The 19408-nt window shown below is 40.7% G+C and overlaps 1 protein-coding gene across 2 annotated transcripts in view; it reads right to left on the bottom strand.

Moving 5' to 3' along the window:
- Positions 1-1184: 1184 nt before the first annotated feature.
- Positions 1185-19408, bottom strand: part of srrm3 (serine/arginine repetitive matrix 3) — a 120118-nt gene continuing 101894 nt past the window's right edge. The window contains exons 10-14 of one of the 2 annotated variants that reach the window (XM_055017533.1): positions 17356-17515; positions 7988-8280; positions 7654-7905; positions 6946-7071; positions 1185-3349 (exon numbers count right to left, since the gene is read on the bottom strand). In XM_055017533.1, coding sequence (XP_054873508.1) covers positions 3082-3349; positions 6946-7071; positions 7654-7905; positions 7988-8280; positions 17356-17515 — 1099 coding nt within the window. In that variant the 3' untranslated portion in view covers positions 1185-3081. Of the gene's footprint in view, positions 3350-6945; positions 7072-7653; positions 7906-7987; positions 8284-17355; positions 17516-19408 lie in introns of both variants that reach the window. The other variant, XM_055017532.1, reaches the window with a different exon arrangement.

The raw sequence follows: 19408 nt of genomic DNA, 5'->3' as shown, positions 1-19408 counted from the left end.
CTTTCGCCTTGCAGCGAGAAGGTCCCTGGTTCGCGTCCCGGCTTTCCCGGGATCTTTCTGCATGGAGTTTGCATGTTCTCCCTGTGCATGCGTGGGTTTTCTCCGGGTACTCCGGCTTCCTCCCACAGTCCAAAAATATGCTGAGGTTAATTGATTATTCTAAATTGCCCGTAGGTGTGAATGTGAGAGTGATTGTTTGTCTCTGTATGTAGCCCTGCGACAGACTGGCGACCTGTCTAGGGTGTCCCCTGCCTTCGCCCGAGTCAGCTGGGATAGGCTCCAGCCCCCCCCGCGACCCTAATGAGGATTAAGCGGTGTATAGATAATGGATGGATGGATGGATGGGCCACCATGACCTCTGGCCACATGCTGAAAGGGCTCCACGTATTCTGAAATGAAATAGATTCTTTATCGTCATTGCACATTCCTATACAACGCAATTTCGTTTGACAGTTCTCCTTGTCACAGCAGCATGTAAAATAGTGTAAACAATGGATGTACAATATAAATAATAAATAATAAAAAGGAATAAAAACACTAAAAAGATAAATGGACAGGAGTGAAAAGGACAGGGATAATGTACAAAATGCAGGCTGTAAAGTGCAAGTCTAGCTCAGGCTTACAACATGGCTTTTATAAAGCCTGATGTTCTCAGGCGGTCCGTGGTGTGTCCTATTGGGATTTGGAGACTTGTAACCTAAACTCGGCACAGATGTTTTTGTACGCTGTCCCAGCAATTTGGTTGTGCCTCATCCTACTGTTATTTGCTGGACAGTCTCAGGGGCATCAGCCTGCACTTGGGGTCCTGTGTGCTGCGGTAGATGCCTGCCTGTATGGATCTGTTGTTGAGGGTTTGTTCATGTGCTGTCTGTGATGTTTATGTTGGTGACAGAAACTGAAATGCAGGTGTCCTACACTCAAAGCATTAGAGTTGGAAAACCATATGTTCATATGGTTTTCATATGGTCATTTGTTCTTTATCCCATTTAAAATGTGTTTTGGAATTGTAGAAATCCCAATTTTTACTAAATGTATCCATAACAATTAGACCAAATCTTTTTTTCCTGTAACTTTAACACAACACAGTTACCTTTTGTATATTGTAATTACATGACACCATTCCATGCATTCCGTTACTCCCCAAACCTGCCAGCAGTTAGATAAGAAAAAGAGCAGCACAAGAGTTTGATCATTTCCCCTTTTGTTTCGGTTTATTGTCAGGTATAATAAGTTGTACAATACAAAGAATGATTTGAACTAAAGGGGCAATGCTATACTTGGAATAAATGATTTACAGAGTATCATAGTTAGGTTGAGTCTGGTTACACTGGGACTGCAGCAGTGTGTGAGTGCCATGAGATTGGATAAATGGTAAGGAAGACTTAGGCATGATCCCTGATTGTATCGCCAGTTTGTTCGCCATCCTACTGAAGCTGCAGACAGATCTGCTGCTGTCACACATACTGTCTTGAAGCTGGTAACCAGCTGGTAACCACGGCCCACTACACAAGGGAGTAAAGTATCCAGTGTGCAGACCAGAATGATGGGCTCTCCTCCCCACGCAAGGAGATGTTCTGCTCCAGGCTGATTCCTCAATCCTCAATACAGGAACAGCCACAGTGGCCTGCCTTAAAATTAACCATTACAATCAGCTGTGGATGCATAATGACAGTCATGGGAATAAGTGTGGGTGAACACTCAGTTCTACTGGGTAAAATCAGAGCATCTTAAACACACAGCAGTGATTTTAGACACCGCTCACTAATCTGATCATGGTAATAAGCCTTCGCCACAACAAGCCATATTTGAGTAAAACATGGACAGATACAGTATGTTTTGTTTTTTTTTATCTGCAGCAACCTCATCTTCAAAGCATGATCCAACTGCTTTACAGCGAAAATGCTAAATAAACTAAAAAATAAATAACCCAATAAATAAACAAATAAATACAGTAAATTCATAAATAGCTGAGGTCAACACACATGTGCATGGAGACTTTTTGCAGATAGTTTACCTGTACAGTACCAAACAGCAGCCGCAGGTGATGGCTACAGTGCAGTACACATAAATAATGACTTCACTGATCCTTGCAGAGGAGGTAAATACGCACGCACACACACTCTCACATACACATGATTAGCTAAATGAACATGAGTATTTAAACAGGGAAAAGAGTAAAAGTACATAACACATACAGTCCCTCCCCCAACCCACCCACCACCCTTCCAGCTCTATACAGCTGTCTGACATACTGTAAGAAAGTCAGAGGGGCCCACAGATGCACCCTGACACTTTCCATTTCCTTCGAGCAGCGAGTCTCCCCTGATGCATCATGCTAACCAAGCCTCCTCAAACTAAATGGAATATACAGTGCATAGTTTACAAAGCCAGAACACAAGAGAGTTTACATCTATACAGACCAACCTATACAATACAGTTTGTATCATTAAAAAAGCTCATCTTTTTTGCTTCCTGATTCATTCGCTGACTTCTCTTTTGTTCTCTCGTTTGTTGATCACTGTGCTTCGATAAAATAGAAGTCTTTGGGGGGATGAATACATGACAAGTGGAACAAAAAAGTCTGATTCTCTGAAATGTACAGTAAGCTGTTTTCCTCTGATGTGTCTCCCTTCTTTACATCTCCTACTCAGGCCCTCTTTTTAGCATATTTATTTCCATATATATTTATTTAGTATATAGTTGTTAATGAATTCATTTTTGGTTGCTTTGTGGAAGATGAGAAAGAAAGTGCTAAGATACAGCGAGATTTGTTCTTTGGGCTCAGCCAATTAATATTTGACATGTGGAAACCATTTCCTTGACTACCTTGTATATGTGAAGACATGAACCAATTTCATAGTAATGTGCTATATCAAAATACATTTCTTCTCTTTGATCCAGGGTCTGTGTTAAAAGACTTATCGGTCCAGACTGGAGGAGTGTGGACCCTGGACTGTATAGCAGTGCGGCCACTGTTGATAGCTTGTTAAAGATACATAATGACTGAACTGGAGTGTTGTAAATTCAACAGCACTGCTCCTCTCCTTGCTTTTGTTGGCTCTCCTGTGCTGTCCGTTGTGTTCAGAAGCCGGGGCTGTCATAGCTGCTGTTGCTGTAGTAGCTGTGGTGGCTTCGGGATCGGCTCCTGCTGTGGCTCCAGCTCCGACTCTGGCTGCGGCTTCGGCTCCAGCTCCGGCTTCGGCTCCTGCTGTGACTCCGGCTGTGGCTCCGGCTGCGGCTGTAGCTGCTGTAGCTACGACTACGGCTGCGGCTGGACCGTGACGGGCTGCTGTCGTAGCTGGACGACGAAGGACTGGGCCGGTAGTAAGGGATGGGCCTCTTCCGAGCACTGGGGAGAGACCATTTAGAATCAGTGACATCTTAGACATAATAACATAATCAGACTTTTAGGATTTGGTTGGTTAGAACAAATTAGTGTTAGGCCATAGAAGTGGTAGACCTATGATCAGTACAGGATCTGGAAGAGAGCAGCTATGTGGGTTAATAACAAGCTCTTCAGTACACACACGCACGCACGCACGCACGCACGCACGCACACACACACATTATTCTCAGCAGAAAAATGCATGTTGTTAGTTGGGGCTTAAGAGCGATTGCCTGGTTAATAGCAAGTGCTGCAAGTGCTTCCTGTAAGGTAATTAGCCATTAGTTCCCCAAAGAACCCCATTTTCTCAGTGGACGCCAACACCCAGACAAATCAAGAGTCAACTGTGCAGGGAGAGATAAATGCTATCAAGGTATCCGAGCTGCTACAAGGTGTATTTCACCTTGTCATTCCTGCAATGTTGTAGATAACACCACCTTTTGTTTTCAATATCTGCCCTGGGAATCCACAGCCTATGCAATAACAGGGGTATCCACTTAAACCTTAATAGCATTTTAATCTCTGCATCCATGAGTTACAACATTGGCGCCTAACCACAGTGAGGTGCAGCTTTAGAGTTGGTGTGAGTTTCAAACAGAAGCTGAAGGTGTAGAGAGACGACAGAGGACAGAAAACAACAGGAAGAGGCCAGGTTTACTCAGGGGAGCTCTGATGGTTTGCTGTTCAGCTGAGCTTCAGGAGTCAGACTAGCAGGGTCCTGCTGCATGGCAACTGTTACCAGGGTAACTAGCCTGCAGAAGCTGACTTCAGCAGCATCCCATTGTCTTGGCATCAGGACCTTTGGGACTGGAGCAAAAGAGAACAAGGTACACACATTTCACCCATGTCTATGTACACTTGCATGAGAAGGAACAGAGGTGACACAGGGACCCACAGAAAGACTTTTCTCAGGAATGTGTGACTCTCTTCTTCATTCGTTTTGTTAGAATAGCTAAGTACATTTCAAGTGCAATGAGTCCCAAATATGTTTCTGTGGGAAAACATAAAATGATCAAATGATAAATAAGAACTAAATCTATAAAATGAGGCAGAAACAAAATGCAGACATGCTCTCAACGGGAAGGAGACTTAAAAATCATTATGAAGCAATTCTTTGATGCACTTTTAATGGAACGATAAATAGCACCGTACTGTTGAAACAGCAAATCAAAACAAACAGACTTAATAAATAAATTCAATCCAATTTTAATCATATTTACTGGTTGTACTCGTTTTCTATCCTTCTTCTTGTGCACAGTGTATCACATTGCTTTGGTTTGTTATATCCACTTCTGAAGCACTTTGTTCACTTCAACACTAATCATCATTGTTACATTACTTAATATCTAAATAAATTTTGATACATTTCAAGGATGAGTCATACATTTCTGCAAATTCTCTTATTCACTTACCTACGGACACATACATAAGATTTTATATCTGCTAGTTACATGTGAGGTTAGAACCAGGACACAGTTAGCTTAGCTTTGAAATAAAGACTGGAAACACGAGGCAAATAGCACTACTAGTTAACAAAGTAATCCTGCAGCATCCCAACATGTTGGTTCTGAATGAGCACCCTGGTCCCTTTTCTGCAGGTTGCCAATCTTACTAGGTGAGCTAAAGTTTAGTTTGTTGCCTTCAGCTGTTTGTACTAGTTTTTTTTTAGTTCATTAAAAAACCTGCAGCATTAAACAGCAGCAGGATCCATATATGTGTTTCCAAAGTGGGAGAGTAATGAGCATTTACACACATTAAACAGTAACCTCATAAATTAATTATAACTATAAAATATTCTCGACATGGAGACAAGGTCTAACGGTAAATGACACTGTTCTTCTGTTGACTTCAGACAGGTGAGCTGTCTCACAGTCACAGATGACCAACTGCCGTTAAATCATTTGTTATATTGCAGCTGTCCTCAGGCTGACCTGAGCTCCAACACAGCTGTTTGTAAAGTGACAAATATAGTGTATCTGGTTTGTTTATTCCCTTTCTGCACTAAGCTGACTGTCTCCTGGCTGTAGCTGCACACTGAATGCACAGAGAAGAGAATGCTATTGATCATGTTGAGCAAATCTCTGCACGAATATAAGTACCAGCCTGTTTTTAATGAGAAAAGTACAGTTTAATATGTACACGGCAGCAGGCCTTGACACTGTTGGTCACTGTATTTATTTAATTTCTTTTCATGCACTGAACATTACATTAGACCAGGTGTCACTCTACCAACCATACAATCACCCGAAGGTGGAATCTTTATTTACTAAAATCAACATTTACAAAGCTCCTGACTGCAGTGAGCAGGACACTGCAGGAGCAGCAGCAAGTCATTTGCATGTTTTTATTTTGCTTTGGGTTTCAGGCAACACAGAGGTTAATTTATCTTATTCCTAAAGGTGGTTGGCCACCCCGACAAAAAGACTGGAGGCGCCATTCGGGGATGGAAAAAGTTCTTCCTCTGCATGTTTGTATTTAACCCCTTCTGCCTTGGAGGTCCCTGTACTGGGACCAGAACATATCTGCTGTAAACCAGTGCCATTTTTCAAAGGCTGCCAGGCATTGCGCATTCAATGAAGAGGTTTACCTGGTGCTACTGGGACTCAAATGGATGTTGTGCCTCATTTCTGCTTAATCGACTTTGGTAGAGTTGCAGCTAATATATTTTTTAGAACAGATACAGTAACATCAGTGTCACTGACTCACTGTTATAAGGCTGTGTTTAGCTCACATTTACAATTTTGGTTTGGTAGAAGTAAAAACGTTGTGTTTTTTGTTTTCTCAAGCCTCACTCTGACCTGGTGATGGGATGAGGAGTTTTTTTTTGTCTCTAATCCATGGAGCCCACAGTTGTCCATTCTGACATCACTGACTGATTTAGGCATGTTTATTTAGGTGGAAGTTTCAAAACATAGCCTACAGCTGGAAGGGTTAATATATACAGTAGAGTTTATATATATAAATACTCTCCAAGGTTATAATGCAGCAAATACAGAAATCAGAAACTCTCAAGTGTGTAAAGGAAAGAAAACACGATTATATGTAACATTCCTAATATTTTTTCTTATCCACCATTACTGCAGTAAGCACAATTACCACATTCATCATAACTTATTAGACAGATTGATGTAAAACTATAAATTCAGGTAATAACATTTTCTGTCTGACTTCATTGTGTCTACCAAGCCTACACCCTTGTAATGACTGCCTCAATTTGTACCTGCAGTTTTTCATTTTTATGTTATACAAAGGATTTAATGGATCAGAATGGGCTTCTTAAAATTTCCACTTGTGACTTAGAGCAGGAACAAATTCCATCCTTTTATTCCTTTTATTTGTCAATGGTGTAATTTAAAGCTATAAAAGAATGCCTTTTGCACCAGCATGAGTGCAGTGCTGCAAAATTATGGGACATGCCTTCAGTGTCACACATCGAAGTGGGTCATATTTAAGGGCTGCTGAATACAATTAAAGCAAGACAGCAAGATAAACACGTGTATTATTCTCATGTTCATCAGATAGTTTAAACTAGCAGGAACTGTTGTATTATGGAATGCTACCTGGTGATCCGGCGAGCCTCCATGAAGCTGGGTGAATCTCTTCGTCTTTTGCGGATGGGTGAGTAGCTGCGTGAGCGGCGGCGAGCTCGGCTGTCAGTGTCAGAGCGGTTAGGACTGTCCCTCTCTCTGCACCACACACGGCAACAACACACACAACATCAAAATACATCTAGTACTTTAGTATCTTTAGCCGAGAATGTGCTTTTTCACTCTCAGACTGTTAGTTCTTCATTTTAGTTTTAGAGTTTGTAATGCTAACATCGGCCCTGCTCTGTATAAATGATTGAACACTGTTCTGCTCCTGTACTCAGATGTACTGTTGCTTGCACAAATTTCCTCAGACTGATTCCATGCACTCACAAAAACTTCTGCTCTCAGATATGTGCTCTCACTCTTGGATCTTGAAACAACCCTGTCTCCAGCTAATAGAATGCCAACTATGACCAGTGACCCTGTTTGCTTTACTTCCTACAGGATCCCTGCTCCAGACATTTGTGGAGCGACAAATGTGGAGCAACTTCTGTCGGAAGTGGGGGGAGCAGAGCAGATTTTCACTGAGCAGGGAGAGACGGCAGAGTTTTGAGAAAAAGCATTATAAAATCTGAATGTAAAATGAAGAAATAATGCTCTAGAACTGAAGGACCATGCTGTTGCCTAAAGGAAGGAAAATAATTTTAATTTGAGGCTGAGAAATCAGTGAAGTTTCACCTGGAGTTGTTCTGTCTGCTGTGTGGGGACTTGGCCTTGCTGGGGCCTCTGTCTCTGGAGGCCGAGCGTGAAGATGAGTGCCCGCTGCTGAAGGAGCTGCTACGCTGCCGGAGGTTGGCTTTGTTCCGAGACTCCTCAGTCTTCCTGCCTGATGTGTGGGAGTGACGTCCTGGAGATGCTGACTGGCTTCGCTGGTGTGCCTGAGCCCGAGTAGAGCGGTGGTGACGCTTGGAAGAGTGGCCGCCTTTTGTCCTGAGATAATGCAACAAATGTCAAATAACTGTCTCTCTAAAGTGCAAAAGGCCTGAAAATGTAGAGACAAATGACAGTTTACTTTCTCTGGTGACGAGAGTTTCTCCCTCTGTGGGTGTGGTTGTGCTGGGAGTGGGCCGAGTCGCTGCTGCGAGCAGGGGAGTGGGAGCTCTTTTTCTGGCCTCTCTGGCCCCCTCTCCTCCCTGACGTCTGGGTGGCTGAGCTCCCTACAGCTGTGTTCCTGCTGTCCACACTCCCAGTCTCTCCTGCTGCACACATCTGTCCTGCTTGGCTCCTGCTGGGGGCGCTGTGTAGCTTGTGCTCTCTCAGCAGAGTGGACTGGATGCTTGCAGAGCTAGCAGTCAGCAGACGGAGCTTCTGTAGAGAAACCATGACCAACAAAGGAAAACACAAGAAAAAAAAAAGAAAAAGGACAAAAATAGCATCAGAGTGTTTTCAGGCTGGTGACTGAGAGCTACGGTGTACTTGCCAAAAGAAGGTAAACATCTAAAAGAAAAAGATCTAGGTTTTCTCCATATGGCTTATAGATAGTCCTCTATGGTGCAGCGCATGCAATACTTGGCATGCAAAACCATAATGAGTTGAAGAAATCAAAATCGCAAAAACAAACAAAAAAACTAGGAAGAGGAGGAAGAGAGGGAAAAAAAACAAAACAAAACTGTGAACCAAATAAGTTTAAGAGCAAAGGCAGAAAGTACAGAGCTACAGATTTTGTAGAGTAGAAAAAGAGGACTTCTTCAGTTTATTTAGTAATGGTTAAAAAAAATTAAACAAAACAGAAAGAGAAGACAACTTGACGAAACATCACAGAAATGGAAGGAACAAAATAAAGATCACAATTATTGAATCAATCGAATCAGAAAACAAATCATCTGTTACTCAATTTTCTCTTTCTGGATTTTTTTTTTTCCTGAAGACAATTGCTGAGATGTGAACAGCGACCCATTTTCTTTGTTTTTTTAATGGTTACTCTTGTTTAACTCCCTTCTGGTTAACATCCACTTACCAATAAAGTGGTATTCCCTCCTTTAGTAGGTAAGGTATGAAGAAAAGGGAAAAGTGGGGCAACATAAGTGCATCATTAGATTCACAAAATGCAAGAGAAAAAGACACAAAACCCTTCCCTGCCAGTGACTCATGAGACAATACATGGAAATCAATAGAAAAGAACTCAAAAGCAAAGAGGAAAACCACAATGTGCAGGGAGTCCCTCACACAGAGAGTAAATCCTCTGGGCCCAGTCGCCTTCCTAAACATCACAGAGCAACTGGCTGGCGAGAGTTAAAGGTATTTTCTTTACCTTTTTTGTCTCTCCTTGTAGTATCTACCAGGGGGCAGGTGTTATTTTACTGCCTGACATGTTTACACGTTAACTACTTCGGTATTTGTGCTCCTGGGCTCCTTGATACAGGATCATTCTCACAATAACAACAGTTCACATTAATATTGTTCCAGGGAGTTGTTGCTGCATAATAACAGTTTGATTATTCTTGAGATTGTCTCCACATTTCAAGACAATCAGGAGGGATTTTTGGGAGGAATGCCTGATGTAAGAATGCCTAAAAAGCCTTCAGTCTGTGAGATTGCATCTAAACGTTAAAACAGGAGCAATACGACTGGCTCATTTGGGAATTTAAGGTAAAAAGCTACTTTTAGAGTTGTGAATACACTTGATCACCTTGAAGAAAGTAGTTTTCCAAATTACCAGTGTTTTAAAGGATAAGGCAGACAATTTAAGAATATTTGCCCCGAATGTCTCATGAAAAGACCAAAACCAGTAATTATTAAGCTTCTTCTATTGTATTGTAGTCCAACAATGCTTACATACATCTATGCGCCACACCATCAGGCATAGTACTATGTTCCTTTATTTGGACTCACACAGATGATCCTGGTGGAGTAAATACTCATTACAATACCTAAAATGTGTATTAATGTACAGTTGAAAATAGTCCCCAAAAGATGCACTGTTTACCCTTGTTTGATTTACACATGCAAAAAACACAGTGCCCAGATGTTTTGTATGATTAATACCTAGACCTTCAAGCAAAAATGACATCAGTGTCAGTTTGCCACTTTGGTCCAGACTGAAATACCTTAAACATGGATTTCCATGCATTTTACACAAGGACCACCATGAGGTTGATGTTGTTTCTTAACTGAACTGTCTTGACAGTATGGTTGCTATCCATTTGACTTTTCCAACAAAATTCCATTTTGTTTAGCACTTTGGTTTGTGACCAAATCCCTGCAAAACTGACAACATTGCCACCATCCTCAGCTTGGCCTCGCACAGCGAAACTTTTCTCTGCAGCACTATTTCAACACTGGAGAAGCGTCTGGTTGCACCTCATTCTCATTCTGCTATTGGGCGAAAAATGCTTTGGTTTGTTAGTATTTATTTAAACCAGCCACAATCGTCCTGAGTGGTGCTAAACCCAGGATGCAGCATCAGTGCTGCTGCAAAACAGTGATGAGGGAATTGTTTTAGGGGAACATTTTCACGCAGGGAGGTGAGAACTGGCATTAAATTAGGTCATTCATCCAAGTAACAGAGTTGTGACTTTGCATCATCCAAATCTCTTGTTTCCCTCAGTGAAGGGGATTTTGAAAATTGTAACACGGAAATAGTAGAAATAGAAGCCTATACTCAAAATCATCATCCAGTTATTCACAGCAGCACTAGCCGTACTGTGTGTTTAGTGCTAACTAGCGAATCTTACCATATTAACTAGCCAAACTAAGAGGATGAACATGGTAAAACTGGAGACCAAAAGCATTTTTTGTACCAGTCTGTAAACATGTTTATTTCTGTTGTGAAGTTGGTTGTTTTAACATTGAAGTCTATAGGGATTGACTGACTTCTGGAACCAGTCTCAAGAAGGCATTTGTGAAACTGCAGTCTTTGACACTAGCTTCATGTTTCAGTCCCAGATGTTGTTGCTTGATGTTAGCATTAAGCTCAAAATACTGCTGCATCTCTGTGTCTATTCTGCTTATAGAGTTGTTTTTGCAGTCTTTATTTTGCATTTGTTGTAATTGTAAATCACATATTTGCAAGCCTATTTTTAAAATGCCATTAGCTATAAGAACCAGTGGGTCTATGGCTCAGTGTAACAGAATGCAGTCTGTCAATACTTCAATACCTGTAGGCAGAGAAGTATTGACAGAATGAACACATTGTTTGCTGTGGTCTTTTCAAGGAATTTCTTTATAGGAATGAGAAAATGGAGCAATGCCAGCCTTATCCTTCAAACAGTGAAAGGTAGAGGGAACCTCTATTTTAGGCATTCAACAAAAATAGAACTTACATTAGCGATTCAGGAGGAGTTTAGAGACTGAAACTTGTGATGCACAGTAAGTCACTGCTCGTTCGGTGAATCTCCGAAAGGCGTTTTATGTGAAAGCAAATACAGCTGGCTCTTCCGCATGCATTATCATGTGCTGTCTGGACTGCTTCATAATCTAAAGACACAACAAAAGCACCGACTGATTCTTGCACAAAGACGAGCCGTTCTCCACTAGAGAGAAGATAACTAAGTGGTATAAAAAGAAAACACAACCACTGGTGCTTATGACAGTTGTTAGAAACAGTTGAAGAAATCAATTTGGTGAAAATCAGAAGACGAATGTACTAATTTACCAACAAACAGAGAGATGCTGGACAAACAGGAATGCATTCTACCAAAACAGAAAGAAAAGAAAAATGAAATGGACCTGGAAGATAGAACGGGATATTGGACTTCAGAATGAAGTTAAGGAGGAAAGAGAAAAACCAGAGCTCTACGTATTCCAATCTTTTAAGAGTCAAATCATAATTGATGAAGTCAAATTAATTTGGTTGAAGACCACTGGTAAACAACAGAAAGAGAGAGAGAGAGAGAAAGAGAGAAACATTGACGTCACTCAGGCTAGGGTGCTTGTCACATTCTCATCTGCATAAAGATCACGTGCGTAGGCAAAGCATTACCTACCTTCCATTTCAATCAGTGACACGTATGCAATATCAACAAAACAAAGGAAAGAAAGAAAAAAGAAAAAAAGGAGAAAGGAATGTTCTCCGCAGCGAAATGGGAAAAAGACAATGACCTCTTTTAGTATCAAAGCTACATATTTAGTCCAGAGACTGAGGAGAAATAAATGAAACCAAAAGAAAATAGACGGGAGAAAAATAAAAAATCCAGATGGAATTTAAACTCAAACTAAAATAGAAACAAAGGATGAATCTATCAGCTATATAATTCGCTTTGTCTTTTTCGCTTGTACAAATGCAGCCATATTTGTATCAAAACAGGGGAGGGAGGATAGAGGGAAGTGGACAGAGTTAATTGTCATATTAGTGACATCTATGTAGAGAAGAGTGGCTAAAGGGAGGAGGAGGAGGAGGAGGAGGAGGAGGAGGAGGAGGAGGAGGAGGAGGAGGAGGAAGGCATGCAGAGCTGGCCGATGTGAAAGATATGTGGGAAGAAAAATGCCAGGACACCAAGAGTGAGACGTGAATCACACAGGACACAGATGGACAGGTAGGAGAAGAAGAGGGTAGAAGAAGTGTTGGAGGGGCAGTCACTGCTAAGATGGACAAACTAAAGAATAAGCACATTTCAAAGGGACCCCAGTCACATTTTGGTCTAGGTCTTCTCCAGCAGCAGCACTTCTCTACTCTGTACTTTTTTTTGGACGTCAGCCCAGCTTTCTTCCAGGCATTCTTTTGTATTTGTTTATCACTACAAACACAGGTAGAGCAAGAGGGAGTCTGAGGGAGCCTTGTCAAATCCTCTGTTCAAACTGTTGTGAAGAGGGAGCTTGCTTTCAAAATGGCTTGGGTCCCTTTTTAAAATAACAATCATTAATAAATATGTGTGTGTTTGTCCCAGTTATTCTTAAAAGTCCATGTACTCGTGTTTGAAGACATCCATTAATAATGAGCAAGAAGACGACTGGCCCTGTTTGAGACTCTTTCATCCACTGTGTAAGTGGCAGTAATAGTTGCTCTCCATAGAAAAGCAGAGGGAAGCTGCAGTGTGCTGCACTCTATCAGAGGTGGGTCCTTATCTGCAAGTACTTTCTCTAAAAAAAGAAACATGGTGGTGTCAAGCACATGAGGCAAAATACAACTCATCTTAAAAAGTTTGTGTTGCGTTGTTTTTAGATTTATTCTGGTGTGCCAACCTGAATGGACTAATGCTCCCTGTGGCTGGAAAGCAGCAAACACCCAGTCAACTCTCCACCACAGACTGTATATAAAATATTTTCCAATTGAATTCATGGTCCCAACCACTAGTTTCAAGTCTCCTTCAGTAGAAGTGTTCAGTTTGTGAATTATTGTCCCATTTTGAGTAAAGTGTATGACAAAATAGGGTATGTTGAGGGTGGGGCTACCCCGTGATTACTAAGTTACTACTGTATGGACATGTATATTGCCCTCAAGTTGTCAGTGAGATCCACACCTTACTTGTCATATCAACACAACAATGGAAATATATTGCACTAGGTCTTTTTTTGCAATTTGGGGTATCTCAATCTAAATGGTAACAATAGACGTATGTACAAATACATAACAAGTCTATTGATTTTAAACATTTTAATAAGTAAATCTTACATATGTTACCTTTAAAGCAAAAAAATTATTAAAATTAAATTGAGATGAAAGAATAAAGACAGGTGTCTGATTCACTACTACACTTTCTTTGTTGTAGAGTGTCCATTACAGCAATATGTTATGCTTCTTAAGCAAAACTATATAAAAATTAGCTCAATGATATGTTTAGCTGCCTCCATCAATGTAGCAATCCTTATTTAGGTGGTCATTGCAGTCCACGACCTGCAACACCTGCTGGTGCAGCCACGGTTGACGTGAGAGTTTTTCTTAACTGTGGTCACAAGGACAAACAAGGAGTCCATTGCGCACACACAAACTAACTTCAGCAAGCTGCATGAAGGTCAAATTTATCCCTCAACAAATGATTTTCTAGCACCATGTTTCAGTTTTCCAGGAGAAAAGGCTTTAAGGAGAAGAACTGACTTGTTAGTTTGACAAGCTGCACACAGCTGTTGCCCTGAGCTTTTCTGCAGGACATCAGTGGGTTTAACCTCCCACGCAGTGAATGAGACAATTCCAAACAGAGCTAGAGGATGACTACAGGAACACAAACTGAGATGATAGATAGAGAACCAGAGCTTCTACGTAAACATTTGCTAAATCACACAACTGCTATAGTAGAATCAAACTTCAGTTAGATCCATGATCTGTCACACATAACCATCCTCCTGTGCATAGTTTCAGTTTGATTCATTTAAAATATTTTGGCTTTTGATGGCAAATAATAAGAGTGGCAGCATCACTTTCTGCTACAGAGATGCTGCTTTAAAGAATGACAGCCAATTACATGCTCTTCTTTTACTTCATCACGACTAAGTGGCTCAAAATGAAATGATCAAACAAGTGTCACTTGCCACTCCCCACTGGCCTGAACACACAGAGCAGAAACAAAGTCAGGGACAGAAGAAATACTGCCACCTAGGGGCAACATGCACAACGACATGGTAAATAAAGCAGTAGAGTGGCGCTGTGTTTAACCCCTGGTGGTTTAGCAGCAGCTGTTGGACGCCTGGAGGAGAAGAGGATCTATCACTGAGCAGAGCATGTGCTTGAGAAGAAAGACAACTGAATTGACAAGAAGAAACTATTACACATACCCAGTTAACCTACTTGCCTCCAGTTCCAAAGCATTTGAGTGCTTTTTATATAAACAAGACAGAAAGATTTGGGCATTTATTCATGGGTAAATACCATTTAAATTGAGAAGGAAACAACAGTAATGAATGAAAAAAGCAGAGAGAGAAAGAGAGACACAGAGATCAGATGAGACCTCATCGACACATGCAAGCTGGAGTGGAAAATAGGAGACATCAGTTCTCAGGAGTGACTGTTAACAGGGTGTCTGCAGCCCATTTAGATGCATATTCATCAGAGAAAGTTTATTTCACAAGCGATCCCTTTGGTTTAACAAATATGTTTTGTTCTATTCCAATGTAATCTGTCATCCTACCGTAGCTCCAATGATCCATTTGCAACATGGGGAAGCAAGGTTGTTTCCATTACAGTATTAAATAATTTTAAACTCAGAGGAATTGTCTTTTGGGTAATCAGAGACTAACAGAAATGGCTATGTTCAAAGACGCTAAAACAAACAAGGAGCAGTTCCAGATTGAACAGGTAGAGAGGAGTGAAGTGTGCTTTATACCACTTTATGCTTTGTGAGCCTATTGTGAGCATATGGTACTGTGTTTTGTTTGAACAACAGAAAAATAACACTTCTGTTTCTAAAACAATCCATCTTGCGGCATGTTTTGGACAGCACAATGCATTTGTATGACAGGACTCACCCTATGAAAGATTTAAAAGGCCTAAATTAGAACAAATTAAACATTGCTGGGCAAGTCTTCTTTTTTGGAGCCTTTGGATTTACTGTGTCATATTTAAATGAAAAATTCTGGTAAAAATGGAGCTATCTAGTACATCACTGATTATTGCAATAATATAACTAAATGTAAAGTCAGTAGTGTGTATGTGCAGCTCACAGGGTTAAAAAACTAAAAAACCTAAAGTGTAGGTTAACTAAACAGTTTTGTGTCCATCATTTTGGCATGTGATGCCTAGTTGTCAAAATAGAAAATGCTATCTAGCGTTTCCTCATGGAAACTAATGACAGTGCTTTATAATTACCCAGTGGTAATTATAAAGCACTGTCATTAGTTGTAAAAGAAAGCAAAGAGGTGTTTTGCATTTCAGCATAGATGTGCCAATGCACATATAGGCTCATTTCATTTTACAGGCAGAATGAAATGGAAAAATACATTTTCTATATTTTAAACATGTCCATATGTATTTTTTTTTATACAAGTCACTCTTATTTGTCTTCCTGTAAAATAGGAAAATTTTCATGAACTACTGCCAATGTGAGTTAGGATAATTAAATAACTGTGATCATCATACAAAACCACACGACTGTTGTGTGGTAACGAACAGAGCAATATTTTAGTGGGAGGTGTTTGGTTTTCAGCCAGTAAAAGCACTGTTTAAATTTCTGAATAATGTGCTTGAGGTACAATTGATTATATCAATACGTTTTTGACATATCTCCTTTCTCGTGAGAAAGCTGACATGGTGGTTGGCGCAGCATCTCTCCACTACGTGGGCTCGAGCCACACCCACTTTAAAGCAGTCCAATCAAATCTGTACATTTTGATTTAAAACCTTCTCATAACCCTGATCCCATAAGCAGCAGCAAATAGAAATATGTCATATCACAAAAAGTAAAGATGCTCTAACTTTCATTGAAGTTAAATGGAAGAATATCAACAGATATCAATGAAAAAAAAATGTATTCATTTATAAAAGACAAAAGTGACATGTCTGTCCTTAAACATATGATTTTGCTATTTAACTACGATACAGCAAATTCATGAAGAATAGCTGTATAAATATAACTATTGTATTTCTGTTTATTTCCATGTTGGATTTCATCTTAATTTAACTGTATTTTTTTAAACTGATACTTGGAACAGTGAGCTGTCACTTACTCATTGGCATACTATGTTACAATTCATTTTGGCCTGCTTGGATCAGAACTTTCCATTAAGTAATTGGATTAGTCAGTTCAAGGAGGAATCGCAGATTGCAATCACTTTAAAGCACCATCAGATATCTGATTGTTACTCTTGCAACACAAGCTAATTAAGACTTTATCTGCAGTAAAACTGCAGAAGTTATCACTGGTGACAGACACATTTGCTCTGATGTTTCTTCACGGGTATGGATCTTTTTGTGGTGGGAGCAAATGTTTGAAGTAGGTAAATGTGTCCCTGGCACAACTTTGCTTTTATTTGTCTCATGCCTTAGCAGGCAGTCGCTTAGAAAAAACAACACATCTTTCTGTTCATTCATTTGGAAATGTGGTACTGCTCAGATTTCCGTCTAAGGTGTGGTATGCTAATGTTGTGCTCCAACTCAGAGGAGGTGTGCTGAACAGAAACACTAGAACCTTTCTTCTCTTTGCTCCCTCGCTCTGTTACTGGCAAACAACAAGAACAGAAAAGAAAAAGAAAAAAAGAAAAAAAAAACAAGATGGCAGAGGATTCAAAGAGAGCCAGAAACAAAGCAGCAGGAGCAGCAAGTTGTACACAGGACAGGAGTGTTTTTCACATGTCAAAAATAACACCATTATTGATAATAATAACTGGCTTATAACCTAGGAACAACTGATAGAAGAACAAAACAAGTCGTTCAGTATCTAAGAAGATGAGAAGTCATGTGAACCAACACAAGAGAGCAAGTTAAAACTCATTTGCAGAGACTGTGGAAGATACCGCTGGAGTGGGTGGTGTGGAGGGTGGGGGTGTGGCAGCAGAATAGAGGAGAGTACATACATCGTTCCCTTTTTCGCCCTCGGCTTGGTTGAGTCTGCCGGCCTTGCCGTTGCGGCTCCGCTGGATGTGGTCGCCGTTGTGCCACGATGTGGGACTGTTGGGGCCCGGAGACAGCGAGGTGCCGGACGCCTTCTGTCCATCTGTCTTGTGCTTGTTCAGCCTGGAAGAGCACAGCAACACAGCAGACCCTTTATCAGAGGTGCCACAACAACAGAAAATAACAATAAAGCTGCTATGATTTACTGAATGCAGCAGAGTTATGTGACAATCAGTATACGTCTGTCTGTCTGTCTGTCTGTCAGCAACATTGCTCAAAATGGACAAACGGATTTGGATGAAATTTTCAGGGAAGGTCAGACATGACACAAGGACCAAGTGATTAGATTTTGGCAGTGATGTGGATTATAGTCTGGATCCACGGATTTGTTTAAGATTTCTGTATCATTGTGAGATAGTGGCACGGCGTCACTGTAACTATGACAGCAAGTGAACGCTACATCAGCTGCCTGCTGACAATCACGTTTGCGATCCTGCTACAAATCCACTGCTGCAGATTTTTCAGAAATGATACAAGGAACAATTGATTAAATTGTGGGGATGTTTCTGAGTCCCATCAATTCCTGTTGCCTGTTACATATTTTTGCTCACACGATTTGGTATCCATACATAATATAAGTTAATTTTTTTATTAAAGATTTGATCTGTCGTAAATCATACAATGACTGAGCAGCCTTGGTGGAGTACTGCGCTCTCTTTGTGCTTTTGTTGTCATTTTTGTTTTCATTCCAACCAATTTCTTATTATTTAACTACTGCTTCATTATTTATACTTCATTAAAAACAATAGATTTCTGTTAATTGAAGTTGCAAATAGTAAGAGGAGATACTGAATTCACACAAGCATTTATTAATGTCTTAGAGTGATCTTTTTCTTTCTTTTGCTGTACTGATCTTTATTTGAAATAATTCACTCTTGAGAAAAGACAAAGTAATTCAAGTCTCAACTGTATATTTATCCATTGTCAGACTTGCATTACTTCTAAGATCGAGATAAAAACTTTAGTTTCTCATTGATTTGGCAACAATCTCATTAAAAAATGAGACATTGTATTTTTGACTGCCTGTTCTTTACATATCTTCCGTATGGATCTACTTCAAACATGGTGGGTGCCAGAGACCCAAGGACGTATAGAGTTGAGTTTGAAGACATTGGATAAGCAGTGACCATTTGGGAGTATTTTTTCAGAGTGAAACCACTGACTTTTGACTAGCGGCAGTGCTTTCCTCTCCTCCGGGTCTGGGGTTCTCTCTCTCTCCTAGGTGTGCGTTGGTGCAGGCTTGGCAGCAGGTGCAGCTCATCCGGTAATCAGCAGATCAAGTGCAGGTGGGAGACATCTAATCAGCTACTCCGGATCCTCTATAAAACCTGAGGCCATTCTACTTCCTGTGCCAGACTGTGAAGCTTACTCCAAACTGACTCTTGCCTGCTGTGGTCACCTGGATCTCCGGGTTTCTCTGCTTACTTGCTGTTTGGCTTCCCGCTTGGTTCTACTTCTGGCTCCAGTTGGTTCTGTTGAAGTTCTTTGTATTCTGGAAGGAAAACACCTGCTGCCAGCCTGGCTTCCTCTAAAACCTGCCACGCCACCTGAGACGCCATTAACGCCACCTTCCAATGTTTGGCAACCAGTCTACCTCCACGGATGCCGACAATCCACCACTGGCTATCGGAACACTTGGGAAGCGATTCGTTCCTCCCGTCTGGACTGGCTGGATGAGGGCACCTAGTGTTGAAGTTCACAAGCCCTGACATTACCAGACTTACTTTATTGATCAGCTTCTGGTTTTCAGTTCTGTTTAGACCTCTGATTAAGTATTGTATTTCTGCTTGTTTAATATTTAACTGCGGGTTAATTTATGTCAGTAGTTCAGAAATGGGAGTGCTGTGGGTTTTGAATCGTTATTCTGGTGTTAATATTTAGTTGTTTTCCTGCCTTGGTGTTACCAACCGTGGGTTAACCTTTATTTCAGTTTTTTTCATAGATCCCGTCTTTAGT

This window comes from Amphiprion ocellaris, chromosome 14 (assembly GCF_022539595.1).
Source record: "Amphiprion ocellaris isolate individual 3 ecotype Okinawa chromosome 14, ASM2253959v1, whole genome shotgun sequence".
In the NCBI taxonomy this organism is placed as follows: domain Eukaryota; kingdom Metazoa; phylum Chordata; class Actinopteri; family Pomacentridae; genus Amphiprion; species Amphiprion ocellaris.
The sequence above is the reverse complement of the archived record's forward strand: the minus strand, read 5'-3'. Positions and strand labels throughout refer to the sequence as shown.